Consider the following 27,788-nt stretch of genomic DNA (forward strand, 5'->3'; position numbering starts at 1 on the left):
ATTGTGCAGAGTCATTGAGTTGAGTGAAGTTATTCTGAATAATTACTGGCAGGATGGTGTGGGCGAATCGGCTCTGAAGCACTGTGGGTGTTAATTCCCAAGAGAGACAGACAGACTAAATGCTGAAACTGATGTAAATAATACTTCACACCAAAGTACATTTACTGTAGAAATGGACGCAGCTGGAGTTCATCACAGTTCTAACTTTTATAAAAGTTATTTTCACACTACCCTAATTTGCTGATTTTATTTTTAGAAGCCAAGCCCCGAAGTTGCCGTGGCACCTATTGGTTCTGTTAGTTTTCTTTTTATTATTTGGGGCCAAGTACCAAAGGTTCTGTGGCACCTATTGTATTGGTTAGTTTTCTTATTATTATTCTTTTACCCTAATGGGAATCTAGATAGTGCTTTGAATCATTCAAAGGAAAATGAAGGAATTTGGCACACTGATAAGGTTGGGTATGAATAGCCCCCAGACAAAATTTGGGGGAATAAGAAAAATGCTATAGTGCCACTAGTTAAAAATTGACTTCTCTTTTGCATGTATCTTTTGAAACGTTTGGCCTAGAAACAAAATTATTTTGTCTCTGATTACTCTTCTCTTGATTATTTAAATTGACATTACATTACATTTACGCTCTGCCCATTACAGTGGCCGCCATCTTGGATTATGAAATGTATTGTTTTTCCGTTACTATTCCTTCAATCTCTGTCTGATTCACCCAAAAATGTCTTAAAATAGACTGAACAGAATTTTGACCTTTGTTGAAATGTTACACCAGTACAAAAATTGACCATGGTGACCGCTTTTTTCTCACTCTTCTCATGTTCATATTTCTCAAAAAAATAATAATAATAATTAAAAAAAAATAAAAAAATAATCATGTAACCATGTGAACGATGGTCGATTCAACTAAAAAAAAAGAAAAGAAAAAAAAGGGTCTTGTCAGCTTTACCTAACCCATTTGCACTGGGACAACATAAACATTTTTTGTTTGGTTAACTGAAACTGGGAAGTGGATTTCTAGTTCCCAGCATGCTTTGCATGAGATTTGAAAAGGATTGCCACGATACCAAAATTTTGGCTTCGATATGATACCAGCCCTAGTACCTTGATATTGATACTAACTTGATACTTAGGCAACAAATAAAAAAACATACTCTGATTTTATATGAAATTACACAGAAAATAACTGACTAAAAGAAATGCATAAAGTCTTATTGATAACAATTATGCCTTTTCTGTTTAGATTTTTCTGGATTCCATGTTAAATGTTTTAATTGAATGTTATGATCAAGTTGTGTTTAATCAAATACATACTGTACAGCTTTATTCAAATGAAAATATAATAATTTATAAATTTATGGTAAATTTGTGGTAAAAAACAAAATATGCACAATAGAGCTTTTCAGTATTAATGAGAACATTAAATGGAAACAATCTGATTACCTGAGGCTGCCATGGCTGAATCACAATATGCTGATATTCAGTACTGGTATTCAGCTTTTGTGATATTGCTTATAGATAATAATACTAATAATATAACCATTTAATATTATATTATTTTTATTATGAGTATTATTGCTACTACTTTGAATTTTACACTTTTATACAGTAGTAATATTTTTCTGTCATAACGTCTTCAATTTCACACATCCAGTTGAATAAAGCTCTCATTTCAGCGGGACTTTTATTTTGAAAGACCTTTGAAGTTCTTCCTGTTTTAGAAGGGATTGTTATATCAAGCTTCCCGTGATAAGCTGAAATATCCGAGCTGCAAGCTGAAATATCCGAGCTGCAACGGTGAAAAAGGTCATTTGAGAATTCACAGCCATTTATACACTAAACACACTGCTCTGTGTTGCTGCAGATGGATACTACTGGACACACTGCATAAAAATCAAGCATCAGTGTGTGTGTGTGTGTGTGTGTGTGTGTGTGTGTTGTGTGCACCTGCATGCCTGTGTGTGTGTGTGAAGGAGATTACAGAGCATAGCCTCTCATTCATTCTGTGGCGCGCAGCGCATGTGACAGTATATTACTTAATCAAATGACATTCTTCTGTTTAATGCTTACACTTTTCCATATCAAGACTTTTTTTTTATTATATTAAAATAGTCTTTGATTTCATCTCAAAACGTTCACATTAAATTACATTTTGCTAATGGCAGCATACTTTAATATGGTACCAAAATTAACAAGATGATATCGTACCGTTTACATTTTTTTTGGTATGGACTACACCACAGAAATATGTTGGTATATGTATGTGTGTGTGTGTGTGTGTGTGTGTGTATATATATATATATGTGTATTTATATATATTTATATATATATATATATATATATATATATATATATATATATATGTATTTATATATATTAGGGATGCCACAATTCTCAATATAATATTGAACCGTTCGGTACGACATCCACGGTTCAATACGCACTTGTGAATTGCGTTTTTTTCGGTTTTGCGTTTTATTTCTCTCCGAATTGGCTCTGTTTGTGTGTGCCCGTGAGTCTACGAGCTGAGATGAGGAAACACCTCCCCACGAGTAAATATCCAATCGCTATGCTCTAAAGTTAGGGGGCGCTTAACCATGCTTGCAATGCTGGTGTCAGCTGGTGTCGGATAGCAGAGCAGGTAATACAGTCATCCAAAAAGCAACAGTCCCTCGCTGATTCCTTCCAGCATACATACCCAACTGGTTCCGAGAGACACAAAGAAATATAAAAGGCAGTGGGGGTGTTCATTGCCAAAATTTGCAGCCGTTTTTGGTGATTGGAGGTGTGGGCTTTTGCCACCTTAAGAAAGCGCTCGATCCACGTTACAGACTACCGTCTCGCACATTTTTCAGCGCCGAGGTAATTCCCGACCTCTTTGTAAAGACATGCAACATTATCGTAGACGAATTGGCTAAAGCACAGAGCCTTGCTCTGACTACAGATAGTTGGACCTTGCGAGCAACAGAGAGTTACCTCACTGTAAATGTTCACTACATATCAAATTGGGAAATGAAGAGCACAGTACTCCAAACCCGTCCCCTGTATGAAAGTCATACAAGCGCTCATTTGGCAGAAGAGTTGACAAATGCAGTGAACACGTGGAAGTTGGGGAGGCCAAACATGTTACTCCCAGTAACCACAGATAACGCTGCAAATATTGTGAATGCAATTCATGAAGCTAATGGACTGGGGCCACAGATAAGTTGCTTTGCGCATGTTGTAAACCTCGCAGCCAAGAAAGCAGTGTCAATCAACACGATGTCCCGCCTCCTGGGGAGGGTCAGAAAAATTGTGACTTTTTTTTCACAAAAGCACCAAAGCCCACCATGTTTTGACTGTGAAGCAGGAGATGTTAAACTTGCCCAGACACAAGTTAATCCATGATGTCACAACTCGGTGGAATACAATACATGACATGTTGGAAAGATACACAAAACAGCAGCCCGCCATCTGTTCTGCCTTACTTGTCAAAGGTCTGAAGGCGTCTGTCAAGAACATAACAATGTTGAATGACAGTGAACAGAAACTGGCAGAAGAACTGATTCAGGTCCTCAAACCACTGAAAACAGTGATGACAACTCAAGAGCAGTGAAACAACACCCACCATATCGATGATCCTTCCTCTGAAAGAGATGATTCTCAAATCCATGGCACCAGGAGACAGGACAGTGCAACAGTCAAAGAAGCCAAAGGAGCCATTACAAATGACCTGGCAAGGAGGTACACTGACCCTAATCTTCATGATTACCTCCAAATGGCCACAGCCCTGGACCCCAGGTTGAAATCCCTGCCTTACCTTGATGACGACTACAGGAATATCATCCGAGAAATTCTGGAGCATGAACAGCAGGTACTGTTTGATTATGTTTTTTGTTAACCGTGTGTGATTTTGATTGTTTTATATCTATTTAGATGGTTGTTACATATCTTGTATCCTTTTCACAGATAAAAATAATTTCACATTTGTGATATGTTACACTGGAGATGGTTGTGGTTCTGAGCTGTGCATGCATGTGAGTGTATCTGTGTGGGGGAGGTGTAATTATACTAAAGGATCATTCTCTTTGATACACAGGGTCTAGTACAGAATCCTGTGCCCTCCACAGAGGAAGAAGTATTTGAAGAGCTTTTCAGAACAGAGGAACAACAGACCAGGCCCTTTCACCAGATCATTGAGGAGGAAGTCACCACATACAAGTTAGCAGACAGTATTCATGTGGATGCTGATCCGTTCATGTGGTGGAAAACAAATGAATGCAAGTTCCCCCATGTAGCAAAAGCTGCACAACAACACCTCTGTGTCCCAGCAACCTCTGTTGCGAGTGAGAGAATTTTCTCCACTGCCGGAGACATTGTAAATGCAAACCGCTCTCGCCTTGTTGCAGAGAATGTTGACAGGCTTATCTTTTTAATGAAGAACCTCAAAATACAGGAATAGATAGCTGACCTAAGTGATATTGCACTTTACATTCTGAACGAAGGCTACTGTACTGGAGTACTGGTAAGTTTAATTGAGATGGTTCATTTATGTTTACTGAAGTACAGGTATGTTTATTTGAAATGGTCAATTTATGTTTACATGTATGTTTATTTTTAAAATGTATGAATATTCATATGTTCCCCAGTTTGTATATGGGCTGCCAGCAGCTGTGTGCTGCCAGTGTTAATTTTTATATATATTTATTTTTTTATTTTAGGAATGTGTACAAATGGAATTATTATTTTGTTTTTGCTTTTAAGTAAAAGAAAGAAAGTGTATTGCAATAAAAAAATAGTCTTTTCTCCTTAACCTCTTATTGTTCCTGTCGCCTAAGCATAGAATAACAAAAAACACTCTGATGTGCCAAGCCATCAGAACCGAACCGAACCGAAAACCGTGGTTAAAAAAACCGAGGTATGTATTGAACCGTGGGCTAACTGTATTGTTGCATCCCTAATATATGCAGAGGTATATATATACACACACACACACACACACATATGTGTGTATGTATACAGTATATATATACACTGGCGGCCAAAAGTTTGGAATAATGTACAGATTCTGCTGTTTGCAATATATATATATATATATACATACACACACATACAGCTCTGGAAAAAATTAAGAAACCTCTGCATAATTATCAGTTTCTCTGGTTTCTAGGTTTCTGTCTGAGTAAAATGAAAATTTTTGTTTTATTCTTTAAAGTACTGGCAACATTTCTCCCAAATTTCAAATAAAAATATTGTCATTTAGAGCATTTATTTGCAGAAAAGGACAACTGGTCAAAATAACAAAAAAGATGCAGTGTTTTCAGACCTCGAATAATGCAAAGAAAACAAGTTCAAATTCATTTTTAAACAACACTATACTAATGTTTTAACTTAGGAAGAGTTCAGAAATCAATATTTTGTGGAAAAACCCTGATTTTCAATCACAGCTTTCATGCATCTTGGTATGCTCTCTACCAGTCTTTCACATTGCTGTTGTGTGACTTTATGCCACTCCTGGCGCAAAAATTCAAGCAGCTCAGCTTTGTTTGATGGCTTGTTGCCATCCATCTTCCTCTTGATCACATTCTAGAGGTTTTCAATGGGGTCTAGGTCTGGAGATTGGGCTGGCCATGACAGGATCTTGATCCGGTGGTCCACCATCCACACCATGATTGACTTGGCTGTGTGGCATGGAGCATTGTCCTGATGGAAAAATTGTCAGAGTTGGGGAACATTGTCAGAGCAGAAGGAAGCATGTTTCTTCTAGGATAACCTTGTACGTGGCTTGATTAATGCATCCTTCACAAAGACCAATCTGCCCGGTTCCAGATCATCGCAGATCCTCCACCAAATTTCACAGTGGGTGCTTTGACACTGTGGCTTGAAGACCTCTCCAAGTCTCTGTTTAACCATTAGACGACCAGGTGGAGGATTGGTGATGATCTAAGGGTGCTTCAGCAAAGCAGGAATCAGGCAGATTCGTCTTTGTGAAGGATGCATGAATCAATCAATATTAATTTCTCATGAAGTCCACTATTATCTCCAATGTTTTGAGCGTGTTCAGCACAAGGTTGTTGTGACCGCACCAGACAGCCAGCTGTTCAACCTCCCACCTGTATGCAGATTCGTCAAAAGTGGACAACCGGTGAACTGGCAACAGGGTCATGGGCACCCAAGGCTCATTGATGCGCGTGGGGAGCGAAGGCTAGCCCGTCTGGTCCAATCCCACAGAAGAGCTTCTGTAGCACAAATTGCTGAAAAACTTAATGCTGGCCATGATAGAAAGGTGTCAGAACACACAGTGCATCACAACTTGCTGCGTAGCCGCAGACTGAGTGCCCATGCTGACCCCTGTCTAGCAATGGAAGAAGATGGCCTGGTCTGATGAATCACGTTTTCTTTTAGATCATGTGGACGGCTGGGTGCATGTGTGTTGTGTATCTGGGGAAGAGATGGCAGCAGGATGCACTATGGGAAGAAGGCAGGCCAGCAGAGTCAGTGTGATGCTCTTGGCAATGTTCTGCTGGAAAACCTTGTGTCCTGGCATTCATGTGGATGTTACTTTGACACGTACCGCCTACCTAAAGATTGTTGCAGACTACGTACATCCCTTCATGGCAACGGTATTCCCTGATGGCAGTGGCCTCTTTCAGAAGGATAATGCGCCCTGCCACACTGCAAAAATTGTTTAGGAATGGTTTGATGAACATGACAAAGAGTTCAAGGTGTTGAGTTGGCCTCCAAATTCCCCAGATCTCAATCCGATTGAGCATCTATGGGATGTGCTGGACCAACAAGTCCGATTCATGGAGGCCCCACCTTGCAACTTACAGGACTTAAAGGATCTGCTGCTAATGTCTTGGTGCCAGATACCACAGGACACCTTCAGCGGTCTTGTGGAGTCCATGCCTCGACAGGTCAGAGCTGTTTTGGTGGCATGAGGGGGACCAACACGATGTTAGGCAGGTGGTTTTAATGTTGTGGCTGATCGGTGTGTGTGTGTGTGTGTGTGTGTGTGTATGTGTATATATATATATATATTATATAATTTTTTTATGAAAAACAATTGTATAATGTAATTACAACCTGGTCTCATAGAATGAACATTACTCTATATACATTTTTGCAAACTGACTTTTATGTGGCGCTTTCTAAGTTTCGTTGCACTTTCCTGGTGAATTGAACACTAGAGGCACTACAGCAACTGTGCGTTTTATTCATTGTCACACAAATCACAAGTACAATTGTGATTATGAATTTATTAAAACTTATTTTTCACTCTATTACTCACCCCCCCAACCCCCAACGGCCGCGGTTCGAGTTAAGCCAAAGATGCACAAAAGTGAAAGTAGCATAGAAGCGACACGAAAGGACATGGATGCTTCAGTTAATGTGTGTTCTCTCTTTTTTTTTTTTTTTTTTTTTATTTGCATTTTAAAACACTGTCGGTTAGGTGTTGGTTAAGGGGAGGGATGTCTGTTTTTTTTAAACACTAATTATCATTTCAGACACTATTGGTTAGGTTTAGGGTAAATTTTTAGGTTAGGGAGGTACGTTTTACTCAAGGCAACCTCCATTTAAAATTCACCTTGAAAACCTTGTATGATTACAACCTATTTTGAGACTTACAGAGGTATGTGTCTTCATTCATTCATAGATTCCAGTCTGTCTCTTTCTACTGTAGTTTCTCTCATCAGCCCTGCAGTCTCAGGCTAACCAGTACATTACAGTCCAGAGCGTGTGCGCTGTTTAACAACAGATGCAAATAAACAAAACAGAGTGATGGATAAAACATCTGTGGTGGATAATCTCTTTGCTCAAAAACAGAAAACAAAAAATTGGTTAAACTGGTGGCATAAATGTTTCACAGACATGAGACGCTGCAGCGTTGCTATGGTTATCACTTGTCAGTCATCGCAATTGCGGGAGTCAGTCCTGTATTTCGTACACATATGGAACGGAAATTTAGGGGATTCACTCCCGCATTTAAATGCAGTTGTCAGTCCCGAAACTTTGTAGTGTACGTGGCCATTGAGACTTTTATGGTTTAAGTAAAGTGATAACAATTTAGAAAGAATTACTTATTATGAATTAGAAGGATTATAAAATGAATCAGGACTAGCTAATCATGTCTTTTATACAAGATCTGATTTGGATGTGTGAGGAAGATGGGAAATTGTGTCAACATCGTAGGCAATGCTCCCTGGGGGGTGTCTGTGGAATTATAAGGTGTTTCTAACCATTAATTCTTCAGTTTAAACGTAAAAATGTCCAAACATTTCAGCCTTAAACCGTTATGTTAGCTGAGATGGTACCACTAGGTCTTTCCCAGTTATTTCAGTGTGTAACTGACATTATGGAGACATTCGTTAGTTGGCAGAGCCTTTTAACATGTCCCTCTGGTTTACCTATATGTAGTGAGGGAGAACTAAATGCACAACTAGCAGCACTGCATTTGCTGCAGCTCATTTCCTAGATTAAGCAGCATTGGCATCCAAATCTCAATATATGAAATGCAATGCATAAAAATAAAACAAACAAGCCAGACTGTCCTTTCCATCCTAAAAATCAGCATTTCATTTCTCATACACAGGACGACAGCAAGAAGCCCTGCCAGCCTTCTCTTAATGTGTAGTACTGATAAAGCTTATGCTAGCGCTAGAATATGGTCTCCTGTGATTTGACTTAATCATTACAATTTTCAATAGGAAAAGCTCTCTATGTATGGTAACTGAAGCAGGTGCTTTTTCTTTTTCCTCAATTTTCTTACCTCTTTTTAAAAAGGAGCTTTTTTGTTGTCACAAAGCAGCAGGTACAGCTGAAGCACTAGCCTGTGTAGGCTGTTAATTAAATGGTGCACTGATGGCAGCTGAGGACCCATGCATAGAATCTTAGTTGTGCCAAATTCTGAAAATGTGTGGATGTGGGTGGGCATCTTTGGCCACTCTGTGGTCTCCAGTCCTCAGCTGGCCACTCTAGAAAGCCAGCAGCTCAGAAGATGAGTTGAGATGCGGTATTATGCGAAGGGAATGGATACAATCTCAGGGATGATTTGCTATATATTTTTACAGCAAATCAGATTTGCATGCCTGTTTTTTTTTATTTAAGCAAATACATTTATCTGGTGTTTTTGGAGAAGATTCCATTTGTAATGTCCTTGGTTGTACGTTCTGCAAATTTTGAAATATAATATGTTGGGGATAGTGAACAGTCAGCTGGAATTTATCGCAAAATAAACCCTGACCGGATTATCAACTCCCAGATGTGAAGCTGTCTTGTATTATCTTTAAGGGGTTTATTTTTATTTTATTATCTTATATCACCTTAAAGGCGAAGATGACTGGCTCTGCATTATCCCACTTAATACACTGTTATTTGGTAATTAAATGATTAAACTCAAATCAGTATATTTCATGTCAGTTTATTTATTGTGTGAGAAGAAAGGCAGCTGATAAGAGGGACATGAAGCTAGCACAGCTATATAGAAAGTTGCTTGATTTGGACAACAGTCAGTCAACGGTCAAACAGTTTAGCAGTAATTATAAATCTAAATATTTGACCACAGAATGCCACAACTGACCAATCAGATTCAAGCATTCCAGGGAGCTGTGTAATAAATATAAATTCACTATATTTGGCAATATGTGCCAGAATCAAGTTTTCATGTTGTGATAATTGTTTTTATTGTGGTTAATGGTTTTATCACTGTATTGTATTACAATACAAAAGTGGTGAAAAGATAAACAGACTTTATTGTTGGTCCTAATTATGTTAAATTTGATTGTTTTTAAACACCAAATGTGCATAAAAAAAAAAAAGTAACTGAAAAGAACCTTGAATATTTTCAAACCTAAATTAACAGTTAAATAAATACAATTTTATATATATATATATATATATAAAATAAACATAAAACATTTAACAAAAATTAAAATAAATATAAAATCAGGTGGTCACTATGTATTCAAATATTTTCACACTTCAGACTTTACCCTTTAAGAAGGGAGATAAAGGTTCAGAAGCATTCCTCCCTCAGACATTCAAGTTATTTGTATTTTTATTTATTTTTTATTTATTTTATTTTTTTACTTTACCAGCAATAAACAATTCTTACCAGCCATGAAAATGCATTTGGAATTATTTGTATAAAAAACAACAACAACGAGTTCTGTCCTTACAACAATGGAAGTGTTACGAGATGATCCTTTCTCCATCTCTCTGTGAAAAAGCACTTGGACAAAAATATTAAGACACAGTGATTTTGTTTGACATTCATATTTTATTTATTTATTTATTTATTTTGTCCTTTTGCAAGGAATATTCTACACATGTGTCACCACAAGGAGTTCTAGAGAAAAACTTTAGACATCCTAGATATAATTTCCACTGAGGTAAGCAGTTAGAAGACTTGATGTTTTCTCCAATAGATGGTTTGAATGTCTTTCTTTTGAATCGCTCATGACACACATCAGAGAGGGTAATAAGCGCTGGGTGATAATGGCTACAAAAATTATATCTTGATATATTTCAGCCTATTGATGATATTCAATATGCATCTCGATAATTATGTATTTGCTCTGAAATGGCTCCTAAAGAATTTTTTTTATTTTTTATTTTAATCAGAGGAACCATCATTTCACTCAAACTGCCATTGTAGCTAAGTAGATTTAATTTAATTTAGATTTAATGTTTTAAAAGATGCACCAAAATTTTGGATGCCGAAAATGCTATTTCGGTTTTCGTCCAAAAGAGGAAAAAAAGCTGAAATTCTTAGCTGAAAATCTGAACAAAAACTTTCTTATTTTAAAATCAAGCAAAAGAGACACTGGCATGAAGAAAATGCATTTTACGTGAAAAGATGTACTGTAAACAGCGGCTAATGTTTAAATATATGTTGATGGTAATAGAAAGAATAATAATTATTCCAAAGTCTAATAAAAAAAAAAAAAAAAATACATACAGTACGCCTTAGCCAAATACATTTAAACTCCGTTTTTCACAATTCCTGACATTTAATCGAAGAAAACATTCCCTGTCTTAGGTCAGTTAGGATCACTACTTTATTTTAAGAATGTGAAATATCAGAATAATAGAAGAGAGAATGATTTATTTCAGTTTTTTTTTATTTCATCACATTCCCAGTGGGTCGGAAGTTTATATTCACTTTCTTAGTATTTGGTAGGATTACCTTCAAATTGTATAACTTCGGTCAAACATTTTGGGTAGCCTTCCACAAGCTTCTCACAATAAGTTGCTGGAATTTTGGCCCATTCCTCCAGACAGAACTGGTATAACTGAGTCGGGTTTGTAGGCCTCCTTGTTCGCACACACTTTTTCAGTTCTGCCCACAAATGTTCTATCAGATTGAGATCAGGGCTTTGTGATGGCCACTCCAATACCTTGACTTTGTCCTTAAGCCATTTTGCCACAACTTTGCAGGTATGCTTAGGGTCATTGTCCATTGGAAGACCCATTTGCAACTGAGCTTTAACTTTATGGCTGTTGTTTTGAGATGTTGCTTCAATATATCCAAATAATTTTCCTTCCTCATGATGCCATCTATTTTGTGAAGTGCAAGTCCCTCCTGCAACAAAGCACCCCCACAACATGATGCTGCCACCCCCATGCTTCACGGTTGGGATGATGTTCTTTGGCTTGCAAGCCTCACCCTTTCTCCTCCAAACATAACAATGGTCATTATGGCCAAACAGTTCAATTTTTGTTTCATCAGACCAGAGGATATTTCTCCAAAAAGTAAGATCTGTGTCCCCATGTACACTTGCAAACTGTAGTCTGGCTGTTTTTATGGCGGTTTTGGAGCAGTGGCTTCTTCCTTGCTGAGCAGACTTTCAGGTTATGTCGATATAGGAATTGTTTTAATGTGGATATAGATACTTGTTTACTTGTTTCCTCCAGCATCTTCACAAGGACCTTTGCTGTTGTTCTGGGATTGATTTGCACTTTTCGCCCCAAACTTTGTTCATCTTTAGGAGACAGAATGCGTCTCCTTCCTGAGCAGTATGATGGCTGTGTGGTCCCCTGGTGTTTACACTTGCGTACTATTGTTTGTACAGAAGAACGTGGTACCTTCAGGCATTTGGAAATTGCTTCCAAGGATGAACCAGACTTGTGGAGGTCCACAATATTTTTTTTCTGAGGTCTTGGCTGATTTCTTTTGATTTTCCCAGGGTGTCAAGCAAAGAGGCACTGAGTTTGAAGGTAGGCCTTAAAATACATCCACAGGTACACCTCCAATTCAGTATACCTCCTATCAGAAGCTAATTGTCTAAAGACTTGACATCATTTTCTGGAATTTTCCAAGCTGCCTAAAGGCACGGTTAATTTAGTGTATGTAAACTTCTCTTCACCTGGAGCTTTTATTTTGACACTGAAAGTGCAGTGTGTAGATTACAGTGTTCCAAATCTGGTGAAATACTGTCATCTCCTCCTTTTCTGTTATACGGCACCAAATTTGTAGATTTATATAATAACTTATTGGTTACTAATGTCTAAAATTGTGCGAATGCTAGAACCTGCAGTACTTTTCTTTCACAATGCATGTGAAATTCTCTAAAAGCTTACATGTTTACAGAACAGCGTGTCACTGGGTTATTCTGAAGTGCACACAGACCATGTTTACCTTTTATTTTTGCAGCATTTTGCAGTTTTAGAATCACATATGACCATATATATATTTAGGAGTTATTTTGATTAATTGTGCAGCCCAGAAGGATCATGAAATTAGTCTACAGATGCGCTCATTATGAAACTTAATGACCAAGTTAAAAGCACATTGAAATCATCGGCATATTCACAGTATTGCTTAATTTATATCGACAGCAAAATCATTGCGATTATATCATCAGAATTTGTTATATCACCCAGCCCTATAAGCGAGGGATATCAATCTTACACTCTGACTTAACCATATATCAAGTGGCAGGCCCTTATGAAACTATAAAGTTCCGACTGTCATTCTTAAAATGTGACTTATGTGATTTATCATGTCCGGTCACTGGCAAGTAACTCTATTTTATTTACTCAACCAAGCAATAAATTACTCGCAATTGGCATGTTAAATTTGGTCCCTGGTTATGAATCTTGACTCGTGGATGGAAATGATGCTACAGTGCCTTCAAAAAAATTTAAATTGGCTAATAGGTTATCTAGATATTTTCACAGTATTTTGAATTGTCCATGATGACATAACTGTGCATGTTAATTATCCCTGTATACGGTATTACAGAATACTGACACATGTCCATTTAACACTCTCCCCTCTCTCTATACACTACACTATTTACCCTCTATGTTTATTGTAAACTCTTCAAAATCACACTTTGCATTCTGATTCTCTGTTGTAGGTGGAGCATGAGTGTGGGGTCGAAGGTCTGTTGTGATGCGTGCTATTGGCTGTAGGATGAACCTGCCAGCACTGCTGAATGGCCTGCTGGTGTCAGTGGTTGCAGCCTTGCTCTGGAAGTACGTTCGCCTGATTGAACACACGTCACAGCTGGAAGAGGAGCTACATCTCACACGGCAATCACAGGAGTTCTCACAGGTGCGTATCGACTACCACAGTGCCCTGTTAGCACTCCAAGAGCATGGCACGAGAATGGTCTGCACTGGCAAGATGCACACCGACCGCATCTGCCGCTTTGACTACCTCTGCTACTGCACGGAGGCAGAGGAGTTTGTGTTCTTCCACAGTAATGCCTCTGTCATGCTGCCCAACCTTGGCCCTCGACGTTTCCAGCCCGCCCTTCTAGACCTCTCCTCTGTGGAGGACCACAACACTCAGTACTTCAACTTTCTGGAGCTCCCAGCAGCAGCTCTGAAGTTCATGCCAAAGCCTGTGTTCGTGCCAGACGTCACTCTGATTATGAACCGCTTCAACCCTGATAACCTCATGCACATCTTCCATGATGATCTTCTTCCCATTTACTACACCATGCAGCAGTATTCGGACTTGGATGATGAGGCCAGGCTTGTCTTCATGGAGGGCTGGGGTGAGGGAGCTCACTTTGATCTCTACCGCTTGATGAGCAGTAAGCAACCACTACTCAAGGAGCAACTGAAAGCCTTTGGCAAACTCATGTGCTTCACAAAGTCCTATGTTGGATTGTCAAAAATAACAACATGGTACCAATATGGCTTTGTGCAACCGCAAGGACCCAAAGCCAACATTCTGATTTCAGGTAATGAGATTCGTCAATTTGCTTCATTTTTGATGGAGAGGCTTAACACCACGAGAGAGGAGAAGATGGCGGACGATGATTACATCGTAGTTTTTAAACGTACTACTAACAGGCTCATCCTCAATGAGGCAGAACTTATTCTGGCTTTAGCCCAAGAGTTTCAGATGAGGACTGTCACTGTGTCTTTGGAGGAACAGTCATTTGATAGGATTATCCAAATGATTAGTGGGGCATCTATGTTGGTCAGCATGCACGGAGCCCAGATGATCACCTCCATGTTCTTGCCCCGTGGTGCAGCTGTAGTTGAGCTCTTCCCATTTGCAATAAACCCGGAGCAGTACACACCCTACAAAACCTTGGCCTCCTTACCTGGCATGGACCTACAATACATTGCATGGAGGAATTCTGTAGAAGAGAACACTTTTACATTTCCTGATCGCCCCTGGGACCAGGGTGGCATCATCCACTTAGAGAAAGAGGAACAAGAACGTATCCTCGCCAGCAAGGAGGTGCCAAGACATCTCTGTTGCCATAATCCAGAGTGGCTTTTTCGCATTTACCAAGACACTACTGTGGACATTCCCTCTTTTCTGGATGTACTCAGAGAGGCTCTAAAAACCAAGCCTAATCTCAAGAAGGCCAAAGTGGCTAGCACAGTACATCCTGGTCGGGTCAGAGAGCCCAAGTGCCAAACATCAGTACAGGCCACCAATGAAGCAAAGCTCTCAGTATCATGGCAGATCCCTTGGAACCTGAAGTACCTGAAAGTTAAAGACGTGAAATATGAGGTTTGGATCCAGGAGCAGGGAGAGAACACATATATGCCTTACATCCTTCCCCATCAGAACTACACCTTTTCAGAGAACATCAAACCCTTTACCACTTATCTAGTATGGGTGCGCTGTATTTTTAATAAGAACCTCCTTGGCCCATTTGCAGATGTTCTTATATGTAAAACCTGATTCAGTTAGCAGAACTCAAACGTTACATTGTTGTTAATATAGCCATTGGAGAAATATTTTTAGGATTATTTATCTTGAGCTATCCTGAGGATGATATAGTGTGACATAGGTGATTTTTCAACCTCTGTGTTTTTCACTTGATTGTTCTTCACAGTCCTTATGGAGAGTCAGAGAAAAGTAAGAAAGTGGACTGCAATGAAGATTAGAAGGGAATAGAATCTACAGAACTGCCAATCCATTTAGATTAAGATCACCAACCAAGAAAAGTTCTCACTGGCTTTATTTATTTAGAAATGTAGTGTATTATGTAATTCAAATTTGTATTTATAATTCCAAGGCACTGATTTTGGCTGACTCCTGACTCTGTTTGTTGACAGAAATACTGTGAACTTTGACATATTTTCTGTGACTCAGTTGACTTGAACTGGATTGTATGTGACTGTGAGTGTACCCTCTACTTCTCAAGGTTTTGTGTTATTTTGTTGGTGTTGTTTTTTTATTTATATATTTGGATTAGGAAATATAGAGTGAAGTAATTGCAAGTTATTCAGTACAAGAAAAAAAGAATGTCAATTTGTAGATATACATACTGATGGGCTGCATATAGATAGATTTATTACTTTTTTAATCCAACCAGCCTCAAAACCACTAATATTTATTTATCAGATTAAAAGAGAATATTTATAATTATTAGCCTATGAGGTATTTCATGTTCATAAGGTTAATACAGTAGGTGTGCATCACATGTGTTGTATTCATTGAATGTGTGAATTCAGTAGATCTATGATGATTGGGATGAAGTTGCTGAGATATTGTGTTTGGAAATCATTTTGGTTATTTTGGTGGCATGTCAATAATGAGCTGTATACAGAGTATTTTGGTGCAATGATAGTATGGATGATGGTAGCAGTGTAGTGATTACAGATCTTGGCTGGTAATGCTAAGGAATTAGATTCCAACCTAGTACAAACTGTAGAGTTTTTGAGTTGTACTAGTTTCGGTTAAAAACATTTGCTAAATGTCAACTAAAGCTGTAACAATACTTGGAAAAAACCCTCTATGACTGCATAAGACTTACAGAATGCAAAATTGAAGATGTTTACTGAGTAGTTGTTTCGTAAACAAACCACTGTTGAAATGTGCTTCTTATGTCCTGTCATTAAAAAAAATATTGAACATACAATATCTATATTGCAGACTGCTCTTGTGGAGGACCATGCACCAATTTCTGTTGCTAAAGATATTGTCCATGTCCTTTATATGTCTTATCTGCACAAAGACCAGCTTTGTTGTGCAGGTTTATGGATTATTAAGATGGAAAAAATGTACTTTATCTCTGCAAATTATTTATTGAAGACGTCTCTGGAATGCTATACATACTTCAGCCCAGATTTGTCAAGGGTTCCACTGTGCGTTTGAAATTTTACTTCAAATTCAACAACCAGTCACATGCCTTTTTTTTTTTTTTTTTTTCATCTATATGGCCTCTCAGGTCATATGTATTGAGGTTATAGTTTCAGTCTGTCCATCGCTTTCTGAACATTCTACTTGAAATGAAAATCAATTGAATTGATGCTTAAGTAGATTAAACCAAGAACATTTCTAATTTAAATTTGCAAACCTCAGCCATGCTTTTTATTAGCATAACTCTGTTTTGATGGTAATTTTATTCATGTTAAGTATGCACATAATAAATTAATTGCTTGTAATACAAAATAGCAGAAATGGCTTGCGCATATAATCAGAGAGAGAAATTATCTAGCATCATATTTGAAGTACTGTATCATAATTTCACTCTGAGTTAAGAATAGATTGGTCATGGTTGTAATCTTTTCTGTTTCACAGTCTCTCATTTCAGTCATTAGAATGTAGTTTAAACATAGAAAGGTAAAGATGTATGTAGAATGTGTGGCTGTAGTCTTCATTACTCTTGTAAACTTTCCCTCTGCCAGTTGATGAGATTTGCCATTATGTGCCACTGGAATGTCATAAATCATTTTTTTATCACTTTTTAAATGTGCAATTCCTCAGATGTCTTTGTGTTGTCTTGCCGCAATTCTTTACGAGACTCAATGCTAACATCATCATTTATCATTATTGTTATTATCTAAAGTTAACAAATTCAAATGTATTTTCTTTTGTTTATTTAATGTCATGTTATTTATTTTTATTTAATTATTTCTGAACATTGCAGAAGTGCTGAGTTCCATATCTTGACTTGATCGTCTTGTTAGCAACTTATTACTCCAACGGTCATAATTGAAAAAATAAAAGTTTGTTTTTGGACTTTATCTCATTTCATGTTCTGTTGAACTTATGATCTCTGTGTCCTCGGGCTTTGAACATGAAGATTAGATTACACTTTTAACCTACCACTTTTAGCTCCAGCAAATAATGTTAGCCTAATTTCAAATGCTGCACTACAATACAGATACGGTATGTACAGAAATGCATTATGCTAATCAATGTAATTATTTATGATGCGCCTACTGGAGGATGCTCTTACATAGTAAATCATATTTCCCCCTGCAGTATTTTTGCCTATTAAATCTTTGAAATCAGAATTACAGTGACTCTCCAGAGACATATTGTGTAGAAATGCCACATCTGCCCATAGAATGGGACTTGAAAGAATAGTAAATCTGATCATATGCACAACATCTCCATGTAGGGTAGTGTCAGGTCAAGGAGTTATGTAGAGCCGAAGGGGATACTGCTGAACTGCAATGATCTGATGTAAAAGTGCATTGTGTTCCACATGTAAAGACCAATTCAGACTAGGTTTCAGGCACAAAATACAAATTATTTCAGCTTGCTTTAAAAAAAACAATTAACCTAAAAAAAAAAAATAATAAAAAAAAACACACAATGGCCTCTGGTTTTGCATACATCAGGAAACCCATTGAAATAAATAAGACTTAAGTGATTAAGTCATAATCTTAAGTGATAAAAACTTTATGTATATAAATAAGGGAAGGAATTAATTAGGGTGAGGATCATACCTTGCCCTGTTACCTAAACTCAGTACAGTTTTCTCTATTTTTTCTTATTTTGGATGTGCAGGGTTCTCTACAAAGGAAAACACAATTATTAATATATCTATTCTATCTCTTTACAGATAGAAATGTTGGAAAGTCATGTTACAAAACAGTGTACAGAAAATTATAATCACAGTGAAACTGGACGGTGCAGGATAAATCACTGTGGAATAATACTGTGTAGAGTGCAAAATTTTTAAAGCATTTTTTATAAATGAAACCCTAAAACACATTTTGTGAGATGTTAACAGACATGTACATGTTGCACAGAAATTGAAATCAGCGATAGCACTCATGTTTAATTCTAGGGGGAAAGTGGTTGTTCCCTATCTGTCACTCACTTGACGTTGTGTCGATGTAGTGACACTAGGGGTCACTCTTGGGAGCCCGAGACACCTCTGGTCTTTGATAAAAGGCCAATGAAAATTGGCGAGTGGTATTTGCATGCCACTCCCCCGGACATACGGGTATAAAAGGAGCTGGTATGCAACCACTCATTCAGATTTTCTCTTCGGAGCCGAACGGTCATTCTCATTGAGCTGAATACTACTGTTCATTCACCTCTGCTGGATCTGACGGCGCATTTCAGCAGCTTCTCCCTCCTCTGCACTGGTGCACTGCAGAGAACGCCCCTGGGCGCTTCGGCAGAAAAACTAGAGAGTATATTTTCTGAAAGAGCTTTTTCCCTCTAAAAGAGTATATATTTCTCTAAAAGAGCGCACACACGGAACGTCTTTTTAAAGATGCCTTTCAGATTGTGTGTTATTCCTGGTTCTGGTCGTTATCTCTCAACTTCGGATGGTCATGATCGCTGTCTTTCGTGTCTGGGCGTGACCCACACGGAGGCAGCGTTTGTGGATGGTTCATGTTCTCACTGCGAGAACATGACCATGGCAAAGTTGCGGTCATGGCTTGCGGTCAGCGGATGCGCTGTCGTGGCAGCTTACCCTCAGGGGAGAGTGGAGACTCCACCCTAAGGTGATCCAGCTGATTTGGAGTCGATTCGGACGGGCACAGGTGGACCTGTTCGCCTCCCAAGAATACTCCCATTGCCCGCTCTGGTACGCCCTCACCGAGGCTCCCCTCGGCATAGATGCAATGGCACACAGCTGACCCCCTGGCCTACGCAAATATGCGTTTCCCCCAGTAAGCCTGCTTGCACAGTCACTGTGCAAGGTCAGGGATTACGAGGAGCAGGTCATCCTGGTAGCACCCTACTGGCCCACCCAGATGTGGTTCTCGGACCTCATGCTCCTCGCGACAGCTCCCCCCTGGCGAATTCCCCTGAGGAAGGACCTTCTCTCTCAGGGACGGGGCACCCTCTGGCACCCGCACCCAGACCTCTGGAATCTCCATGTCTGGCCCCTGGACGGGACGTGGAAGACCTAAGCGGTCTACCATCCGCGGTGGTGGACATGATCACTCAGGCTAGGGCCCCCTCTACGAGGCGCCTGTATGCCTTTAAGTGGCATCTGTTCTCTAAGTGGTGTTCTTCCTGACGTGAAGACCACCAGAGATGCGCAGTCGGATCAGTGCTTTCCTTCCTGCAGGAGAGGCTGGAAGGGAGGCTGTCCCCTTCCACCTTGAAGGTGTACATTGCCGCCATAGCGGCACACCACGACGCAGTTGACGGTAAGTCCTTAGGGAAGCACGACCTGATCATCAGGTTCCTAAGAGGCGCCAGGAGGCTGAATCCCTCCAGACCACGCCTCGTTCCCTCATGGAACCTCTCTGTAGTTCTTCAGGGTCTACAGAGAGCCCCCTTTGAGCCTTTGCAGACAGCCGAGCTTAAGGCACTTTCCTTGAAGACTGGCCTCCTGACTGCACTCACTTCCATCAAGAGGGTAGGTGACCTGCAAGCGTCCTCTGTCAGCGAAACGTGCCTGGAGTTCGGTCTGGGATACTCTCACGTGATCCTGAGACCCCGATCGGGCTATGTGCCCAAGGTTCCCACCACCCCTTTTAGGGACCAGGTGGTGAACCTGCAAGCGCTGCCCCAGGAGGAGGCAGACCCAGCCCTGTTGTTGCTGTGTCCGGTGCGCACTTTACGCATCTATTTGGATCGCACGCTGAGCTTTAGAATTTCTGAGCAGCTCTTTGTCTGCTTTGGTGCACAGCAGAAAGGAAGCGCTGTCTCCAAGCAGAGGATTGCCCACTGGCTCATTGACGCCATAACTATGGCATACCTCGCCCAGGACATGCTGCCCCCGGTAGGGCTACAAGCCCATTCTACCAGAGGTGTAGCGGCTTCCTGGGCCCTGGCCAGAGGTGCCTCTCTAACAGACATTTGCCAACACCCAACACCTTTGCAAGGTTCTACAACCTCCGGGTGGAACCGGTTTCATCCCAGGTAGTGGCACGCAACACAAGCGGATAAGCCCAGGATAGCTGGCTGGGTGTATCGCTTGCACATAGCGCCTTCCACCTCCTTTGGAGCTGAAGATGTGCGCCATTAATTCCCAGTAGTGTTCACAAACTTTGTTCCCTGGTTGACTTCCTCCGAGCCCTGTGGCAGTCGAGTTTTTGGAGAGACTCGCTGCCGGCCCAGTACACGTGCTAATTAAGAGTCCTGTTTTGGGGTAGGTGCTCCGCATGTGGCAGTTCCCTGTAAGGCTAACCCCATGCGATATGTATCTTCCGCTAGTTCGTTTCCCTGTTGGCAAACTGCGTCTTCCTAGGGCAGAGCCCCTCTAACCCAGTCTCCATGTTTGTAGTAACTCCTCCCTCGTTGGGTAGGATCTACCTTGAAGACTCTCCACATGGTCGGAAAGACCACATGACGTATTCTTCCACTTAAATATCCCCCCCTCTCTTTGGACGAGGTGTGATCTCCACGGTGTCTTCCCCTTGGGAGGGACACCCCCCGACTAGACCTGGCGGCCCAGTCGGATAATCCCCCTTCTTTTTTAGGGAGTGGAAAAAGAGAAGGGGAAAAGAGGCCACGACTGGGTTAAGCCTGTCTCTATCTTTTGGGTAGTCGACTTGTCCCTAAAGGGCCGTTCGACACTCATGACTATGTTGGGGGAGGTTACGTGTCGACCTGGTGTGCTGGCTATGAGGCACACAGTAATCTGTCCACCACACACCGCCAGTTCACGTAACACAGTTCAGCCAATTGTGGCGTTTCGTATAGGGACCCCTAGTGTCACTACATCGCTGAAATGGCCGGACCTTGTCTTGGCTCCTCAGCATAAAACCTGAATGAGTGGTTGCATACCAGCTCCTTTTATACCCGTATGTCCGGGGGAGTGGCATGCAAATACCACTCGCCAATTTTCATTGGTCTTTTATCAAAGACCAGAGGTGTCTCGGGCTCCCAAGAGTGACCCCTAGTGTCACTACATCGACACAACGTCTTGTTCCCTCCATCAGGGAACGGAGGTTACACAGGTAACCATGATGTTTTTTTTATATGCATAAAGTTTAAGTTGTGAGTGGTTAGAGAGTACGACATTCGATTCTGGGAGTTTCTTCATATTATGCATGAGATGCTAATGTTGTTTTTGTGCAATGTCATCACTCTTCATTAGGGTAGCTGCCTGGAGTTGAATAAGCAGTTGTTCATTACCTGTACAGCTGGAGTTGTGCTACCTGCCCTCTGCAGACTGAATCTCGGAACTTACCCATGTACGGTCGTGTCATGGGACATGATTAATTGTGTTAATGTTTTAAACACAATATTCTTCTGCACAAATGTCATTGCTGCAAATAGAGGATTCTTTGGTGAACAAAAAGTTTGAAGAACAGCATTTATTTGCAATAGAAATAGTCATTTGCAACATTATAAATGTCTTTACTGTAACTTTGTTCAATTTAATGCATCTTTAGTGAATAAAAGTATCAATTTCTTTCAAAAACATGAAAATGTAATAGTGATTTCAAACTTTAGAATGATGATGCAGGTGAGCTTCCCTCTTGTATTCTTTACATCTTGTTCTGAGATCCTGGTTTAAACTGAACCTCAACTAGCAGTGAGCTAGCCATGTAAGCTCTCATTAAAGCAAAGAAAAGAGAGAGAGAGCAAGCAAATGACTGTCTCTCCTATTACTGTCACACCTTTTCACCTGAGACAACAGCCTCGAGTGGGATCTGTCAATCACGTTGAACCTAAAAGGAAGCCTGGAGCTGACTACTCATTGTCATGGCAACACTCTAAGGTGAGGACCTTAAGGACTCTCATTTGCGTCAGAGAGATTCAGCAGAGGTCAGGGCTCTTGGAATACTTCCAGAACACAGATTAGTTTCTGAACAGGCAAGAAATGTAGGAACATTTTTGGAACTATAATGTTAGGGTACAGCACTGCAATCCTCAAAATAACCAGCAAAATTTTATCTAATACTAAAACAATGTGCAACTGAAGCATTTTGTTTTGTCTCAAAGGATGAAGGCTGAACTGAGCTTCATGTTTACTTCCAAATTAACATTTAAACAGCTTTTAACTAGGACACATGGGACCTGCCTTGTCTGTGTAATGTAGGCTGAATAAACTGATTAGAGGTGGATTCTGTGAGAAAAAAAAAAAAAAAAGAAAAGTTAATAAAAAGATTCTCATGATGTTTCATGCTGTTTTTTTTTCCATAGAACACAAAAGGAGAAATTTTTGAAAAATTACTGCACAGTTCTTGCCATACAACAACAGTTCTTAATGACCAGGAGCTGTCAAGCTCCAATAAGAACAAAAAGCCCACAAAATACAGCATAAAAGTTATCTATACTGTATGACTCATATTCTACAGTATATTTCAAATCTTATGAAGCCAAATGATAGCATTGTATGAGAAACAGAGAAATAGTTATTCTAAACCTATGGGTTTTGAACGATATGAGGGTAAGTAAATAATGACAGAATTTTCAATTTGCATTATTTATTCTGTTAATGATGAGCTTTATAAGAGTTGAGAGTTAGGAAGAGTTGCATGGATATCAGTATTTCATTCTAGTAAAAGATGGTTCTGAATGTGAGTGTAATGAGCCACTAAAAACTGCTTATGCTTACAGGAACAGACTGCTAAAAAAAAATGGACATAGTCATCTCAAACAGATGAAAAAAATAAAATAAAAATTAAGGGACATGCTTATCTTATCTTGCTATTATCTTGCTGTTTCATGAAAAAAAGGTTTCTATGGCCTTAAGAAAGATTTTATGTGTACCCTGATAATGGTGCACCTTCTGCTGCTGTCAGTGGTAAGTGTGTCTCCTGACAAGGGTTAACAGGATAACCATGTTTTAAATAAATCACAAGCAACAAGGAAGATTGGAGACAGAAGAGAGATAGCGATATCAGCCATGGAGATCTCTGTGTTCTGGGAACAAAACTTGCCATTTCTGGCCACTCTTAGAACTATAATTTTCTGATGAACAGAGCCTCACTTTTTTTTAAAAGGAATAGTTCACACAAAAAGGAAATTATGTCAGTTATTTAGACCTCATGTCATTCTAAACCTGTGTGACTTGTGAATTTTGGAAGAATATACTGGCCACTCTTTTCCCAACATGATCACACGGGAAGTCTGCATGTTGTTTCTGAGAGTTCCAGTTCCCTTGGATTGGCCACATTATGTCAACTCACTGACAAGTGCCATGACCTATTAGACATTTTTGCATTGGCTCAAGCATGTTTACCTTGCCTTGTGGCACAATCGAAAGTCCCGGGTTTGGATTCTGGGTTCGTATTTTTTTAAAAGGAGTAATTTTGTTTGAATAATCAGTGATGAGCGATTCCGAGGTTGCATTTTCCCCTCCAACATTAGATTTTTCCTCCTCTGATGGTTGGGTTTAGGTTTAGGGTTTGGGTTGGGGGGTACAGTTTAAAAAATATGCATTCCTCTTTACTGTATTACTGCCTGTACAGCTGAAAATAACTTGCAAAATGGAGCTCACATTCTCATACACCCAGCAACACTTACTGCTTTGGCCACTGGGGGCAGTAAGCACAGATCAATTTCAGCTAAAGAAAAGTCAACCTACTGTTTCCGATTTCATTGTGAGATCAGTATGCTTTTCCATTCAGTGGAGCTGTCAAACTGGAAAATGACAGGAAAGCAGGATGAAAGTATCATAAAATGGTCCACATATGACTTGAGTGTTATAGGCCAAGAATTTTAAAGGAGCAATTCACCCAAAAAAATTAAATTCAATTAAATCATTAATAAAGATCTGAAATCAAATATGACGGCTACATTAATAATGTCAAACCTCATTCGTTCTTATAACATGAGGTCGTGATGTTTGGTCACGAAACACGAAGAGAACCAATGAGATTTGATGTTATTGATGTAGCCGCCATATTTGATATCAGGGGTTTATTAATGGTTTAATTTGATTTAAGAGTGAATAAAGACATACATTTAATTATGTCATCACATAAAGTGATCACATCGCTTTAATGTTCATTATGTGAGACTACGTTAAATGTAACCCATGTCATTTCCCATGAGACTGTTGTTCAGCGCCAAGCAGAGGTTTTGGAATTTGTCACATACTGTGTCAAGTGGTCACATTTGTGTACAAAATTTTATATATAAATAATGTATGATAAATAAGATACGTATTTTGGGCTGTCTTAAATAACAGGAAAACTCCTTTGCCAGGGCAGTGGTTGATTCAACCACGACCAGTCATTTCTGCTTTCTGCCTTCATGCTAGAGGTCTGCAACCTGACCTCAGTTTTTCAAGTAGGACTTCGGGTTCGGGTTTGTATGAATGAAAAAATAAACAGGCTTACTGAACTTGTTTCACGCATGCGCTCTTACTCACAGACTCGTAAACGGACAAGTTAGGGGCCGTTCACACCAAATGTGTTTTTGCATGCATCTGATCTGTTTTCCCATTGTTTTCCTATGTTTTCCTTTTCGCACAGGACCGGCACATTTTAAACACCAAGTCAAGTTAAAAATAACGTACATTTCTTAAATTGCAAAAATGTGTGTTGAGACACCTGTGCTCTGTTTCATTCTTTGAGCTGCGTCTAGACTGTTTTTAGTTGTCACAAAGATTCAACAATCTGAACAAGTTCACGCTGTATAGAGGGGACTGTTGCAGTGTTTCATATGATTCCAGATTGTTCTGCACAAAGTGAAGTTTCAGAAAATAAATGGTAGGGCAATTCTTTATTCCCCTTCTGCTCTAGTGTACTAAGGGGCTGCTGTGCCTTGTTAAAATTGTCTATGTTTACTGTTTCAGTACTGTTATGAATTTTGCCTATATGCTTATATAAAAAACAGCCTATTGCAACAGTACTTGCTAGGAGAAGAAATTAGACAGTAAGCAATTTTGGGTTCAGGTCGGGTTTGGGCTTAAAACGGTATTGGTAGGGTCGGGCGACACGTTCTCGGGTACGGGTCGGGTTCAGGTTTCCTTTTAAGGCTCATGCAGACCTCTACTCCAAGCTGGCAAATGAAGGAGAGTTAGTTAATTCTTTCCAGAGAGCAATGAGCCTAAGATTTAATGAACTGTTTAATAATGCTAATAAAAAATAACTTTTTGTTCACCAGTATTTTCCAGAGGAATACACACTCTCAACTATGATGCTCTAGCAACTTTTGCTCAGATTCTACATATTTTTTTTTTTTTTTTTGGAGTAAAAAATAATAATAATAATAATAATAATAATAATAATAATTTCCCCTCTAAGATAAGCTGAGATAAAGATTAACTTTATGACAAGCAATAACTACTTTAATAAATACTTGAAGAAGCACAACTGTAGTTTTACTGTGTTTACCTGCGCAAACTTTCATCTGGGTAATTGCGTGCTCTTTCCTATCTTTCCTTCTATCTCTCTGTTTCTCTTTCTCTAAGTTTAATCACTCCCTTGGTTATGATTAATTAAAATGATGTTTCGATTAATATGGATTCAGTCCAGGGGTAACACATGGCAGAGATTTCTAGTTTCCGGTCACATATTCTTCTGAGAAACCATCCTGCATTGTCGCTGTTCAACAATACTGGCTTGATCATTTCAAGTCTAATGGTGAGAGAGCTTGTAGTTTTATATTTAATGCTTTTTTTTTATCCTGACCTTGTAAGACAAAGGCGATCAAGTTGCCTGTATTTCTAAATTGCAAACCTATGGAGTGGAGACTTACTGTAGAGAAGTAGATGGATTAACTCAAGGGCGGCAGATCTATTGGGCATTTGCCTAGGGACTCAGACCAGCCTGAGCTGCAGAAACCACATAATTAATTAAAACAACTCAGTTATTAAAACAGGGATTAAAAAACAAAACGTTCCACAGACTCCTTTACAAATGGTAACTGGATAGAACTAAATCTAAACCCTCTTGTCTTTAATTTCATTTAAAAATATATGGTAACAAAATAATAACGTTATTAACTGGTTACCAGCATAATAATAAAAAATAAAAAAATAATTCGTTTTCACTCCGGAACTATTGAAAGGGACTTTCAGTTTTCGGTTATATTCTGCAAAAAAAAAAAAAAAAAAAACGCTTCTAGTTACTAATTAAAAATTAACAAATTAATATAAAACCCACAATGAAGTTGATCGATTAAAAAGAAAATGAACAAAGAAAAGCAATATGTTTTCTTTAATGATTATAAAATGCAAACTGGTAAGTCAACTGAACTTTAATGATTGCAATTTTGTGATCTGCAGCATGAAACCTGGATAGATGTTGATGTGACAGTAAATATACTACACTTATTTTCAAGACATGGGACAAAACTAGCCCTGCCCCTTTTTAAAATAGCAACCCACAAGAATGCTCTTGACACAAATTTTCCGAGTTGCATTTGCTGCTAAGATTAGGGTAAGGGTTTGGGTGCAGTATTACACTTTATGGTGATGGTTAGATTTAGATTTGGGGTTAAACTAATGATAGATCATCAGAACGCTACTTCAAAACTCAGCAGTTTCTCTTCCTTCTGTGTTACGCAAAAGTTTTGTATGAGCCAGCTCATTCAATTGCTTTTGATTTTGCCGTCTCGTATTATTTTTATGATTTATGAGTCACACAGAAACCCTAGACCTTTACCCCTACACTTTGACCTAACCCTAACCCTGTCCCTAAACCTAACCATGATTTTAAGAGTAAAATCACTTTTGTGTACCACGGAAGAACAAGGGAGACATACTGCAGGTTCTTCAAATACATCAGACTTTTTATTGCACAATGAGTAACAGCATTTGTTAACAGATGTTTCCTTTATTAAAATAAAGTGTTGGATAGGAGGCTTGCAAAACATTGATGCATGTATTTGTACGTTTTCGTATGTGAGGCAAGTCACGTGATATCATACTATTTCGTCATGTTGTACAAATTATTACGAATTGTTATGAGAAAATGTGTTGGAATGTTGCATGTGACTCTCGCCAGACTTTTTTCAAATCAAGTGTTCCCTTCAAAACGCAACCTTGTTTTATCCATCTTGTGTTCCCAAAAAATTTCCCTGCAGTTTTAGATATAATATTGGCTCAATACTTTTTCTTTTTTAAAGATATGAAATATCTGTGTGTTCTTCATTTATGCAAGTCAAATCTAGTGTTTTCAGGGGTTACAAATCTCTGCCTTTTGGTGAACTGTCTTGAAAGGAAGCAGTCATATTACTTTGAAGTAAAATTGGAAGCAGAACACAGGCAGG

General features: G+C 39.2%; 1 protein-coding gene across 2 annotated transcripts in view; it reads left to right on the forward strand.

The window, feature by feature from the left end:
- The window catches only part of LOC127452564 (protein O-linked-mannose beta-1,4-N-acetylglucosaminyltransferase 2-like), a 29,930-nt gene extending 12,512 nt beyond the window's left edge, over window positions 1–17,418 (forward strand). The window contains exons 1-2 of one of the 2 annotated variants that reach the window (XM_051718109.1): window positions 4,479–4,511; window positions 13,351–17,418. In XM_051718109.1, the coding sequence (XP_051574069.1) occupies window positions 13,386–15,146 (1,761 nt within the window). In that variant the 5' untranslated portion in view covers window positions 4,479–4,511; window positions 13,351–13,385 and the 3' untranslated portion in view covers window positions 15,147–17,418. Of the gene's footprint in view, window positions 1–4,478; window positions 4,512–13,350 lie in introns of those variants that run through there. The other variant, XM_051718108.1, reaches the window with a different exon arrangement.
- Window positions 17,419–27,788: the final 10,370 nt, after the last annotated feature.

This window comes from Myxocyprinus asiaticus, chromosome 15 (genome assembly GCF_019703515.2).
Source record: "Myxocyprinus asiaticus isolate MX2 ecotype Aquarium Trade chromosome 15, UBuf_Myxa_2, whole genome shotgun sequence".
NCBI lineage: Eukaryota > Metazoa > Chordata > Actinopteri > Cypriniformes > Catostomidae > Myxocyprinus > Myxocyprinus asiaticus.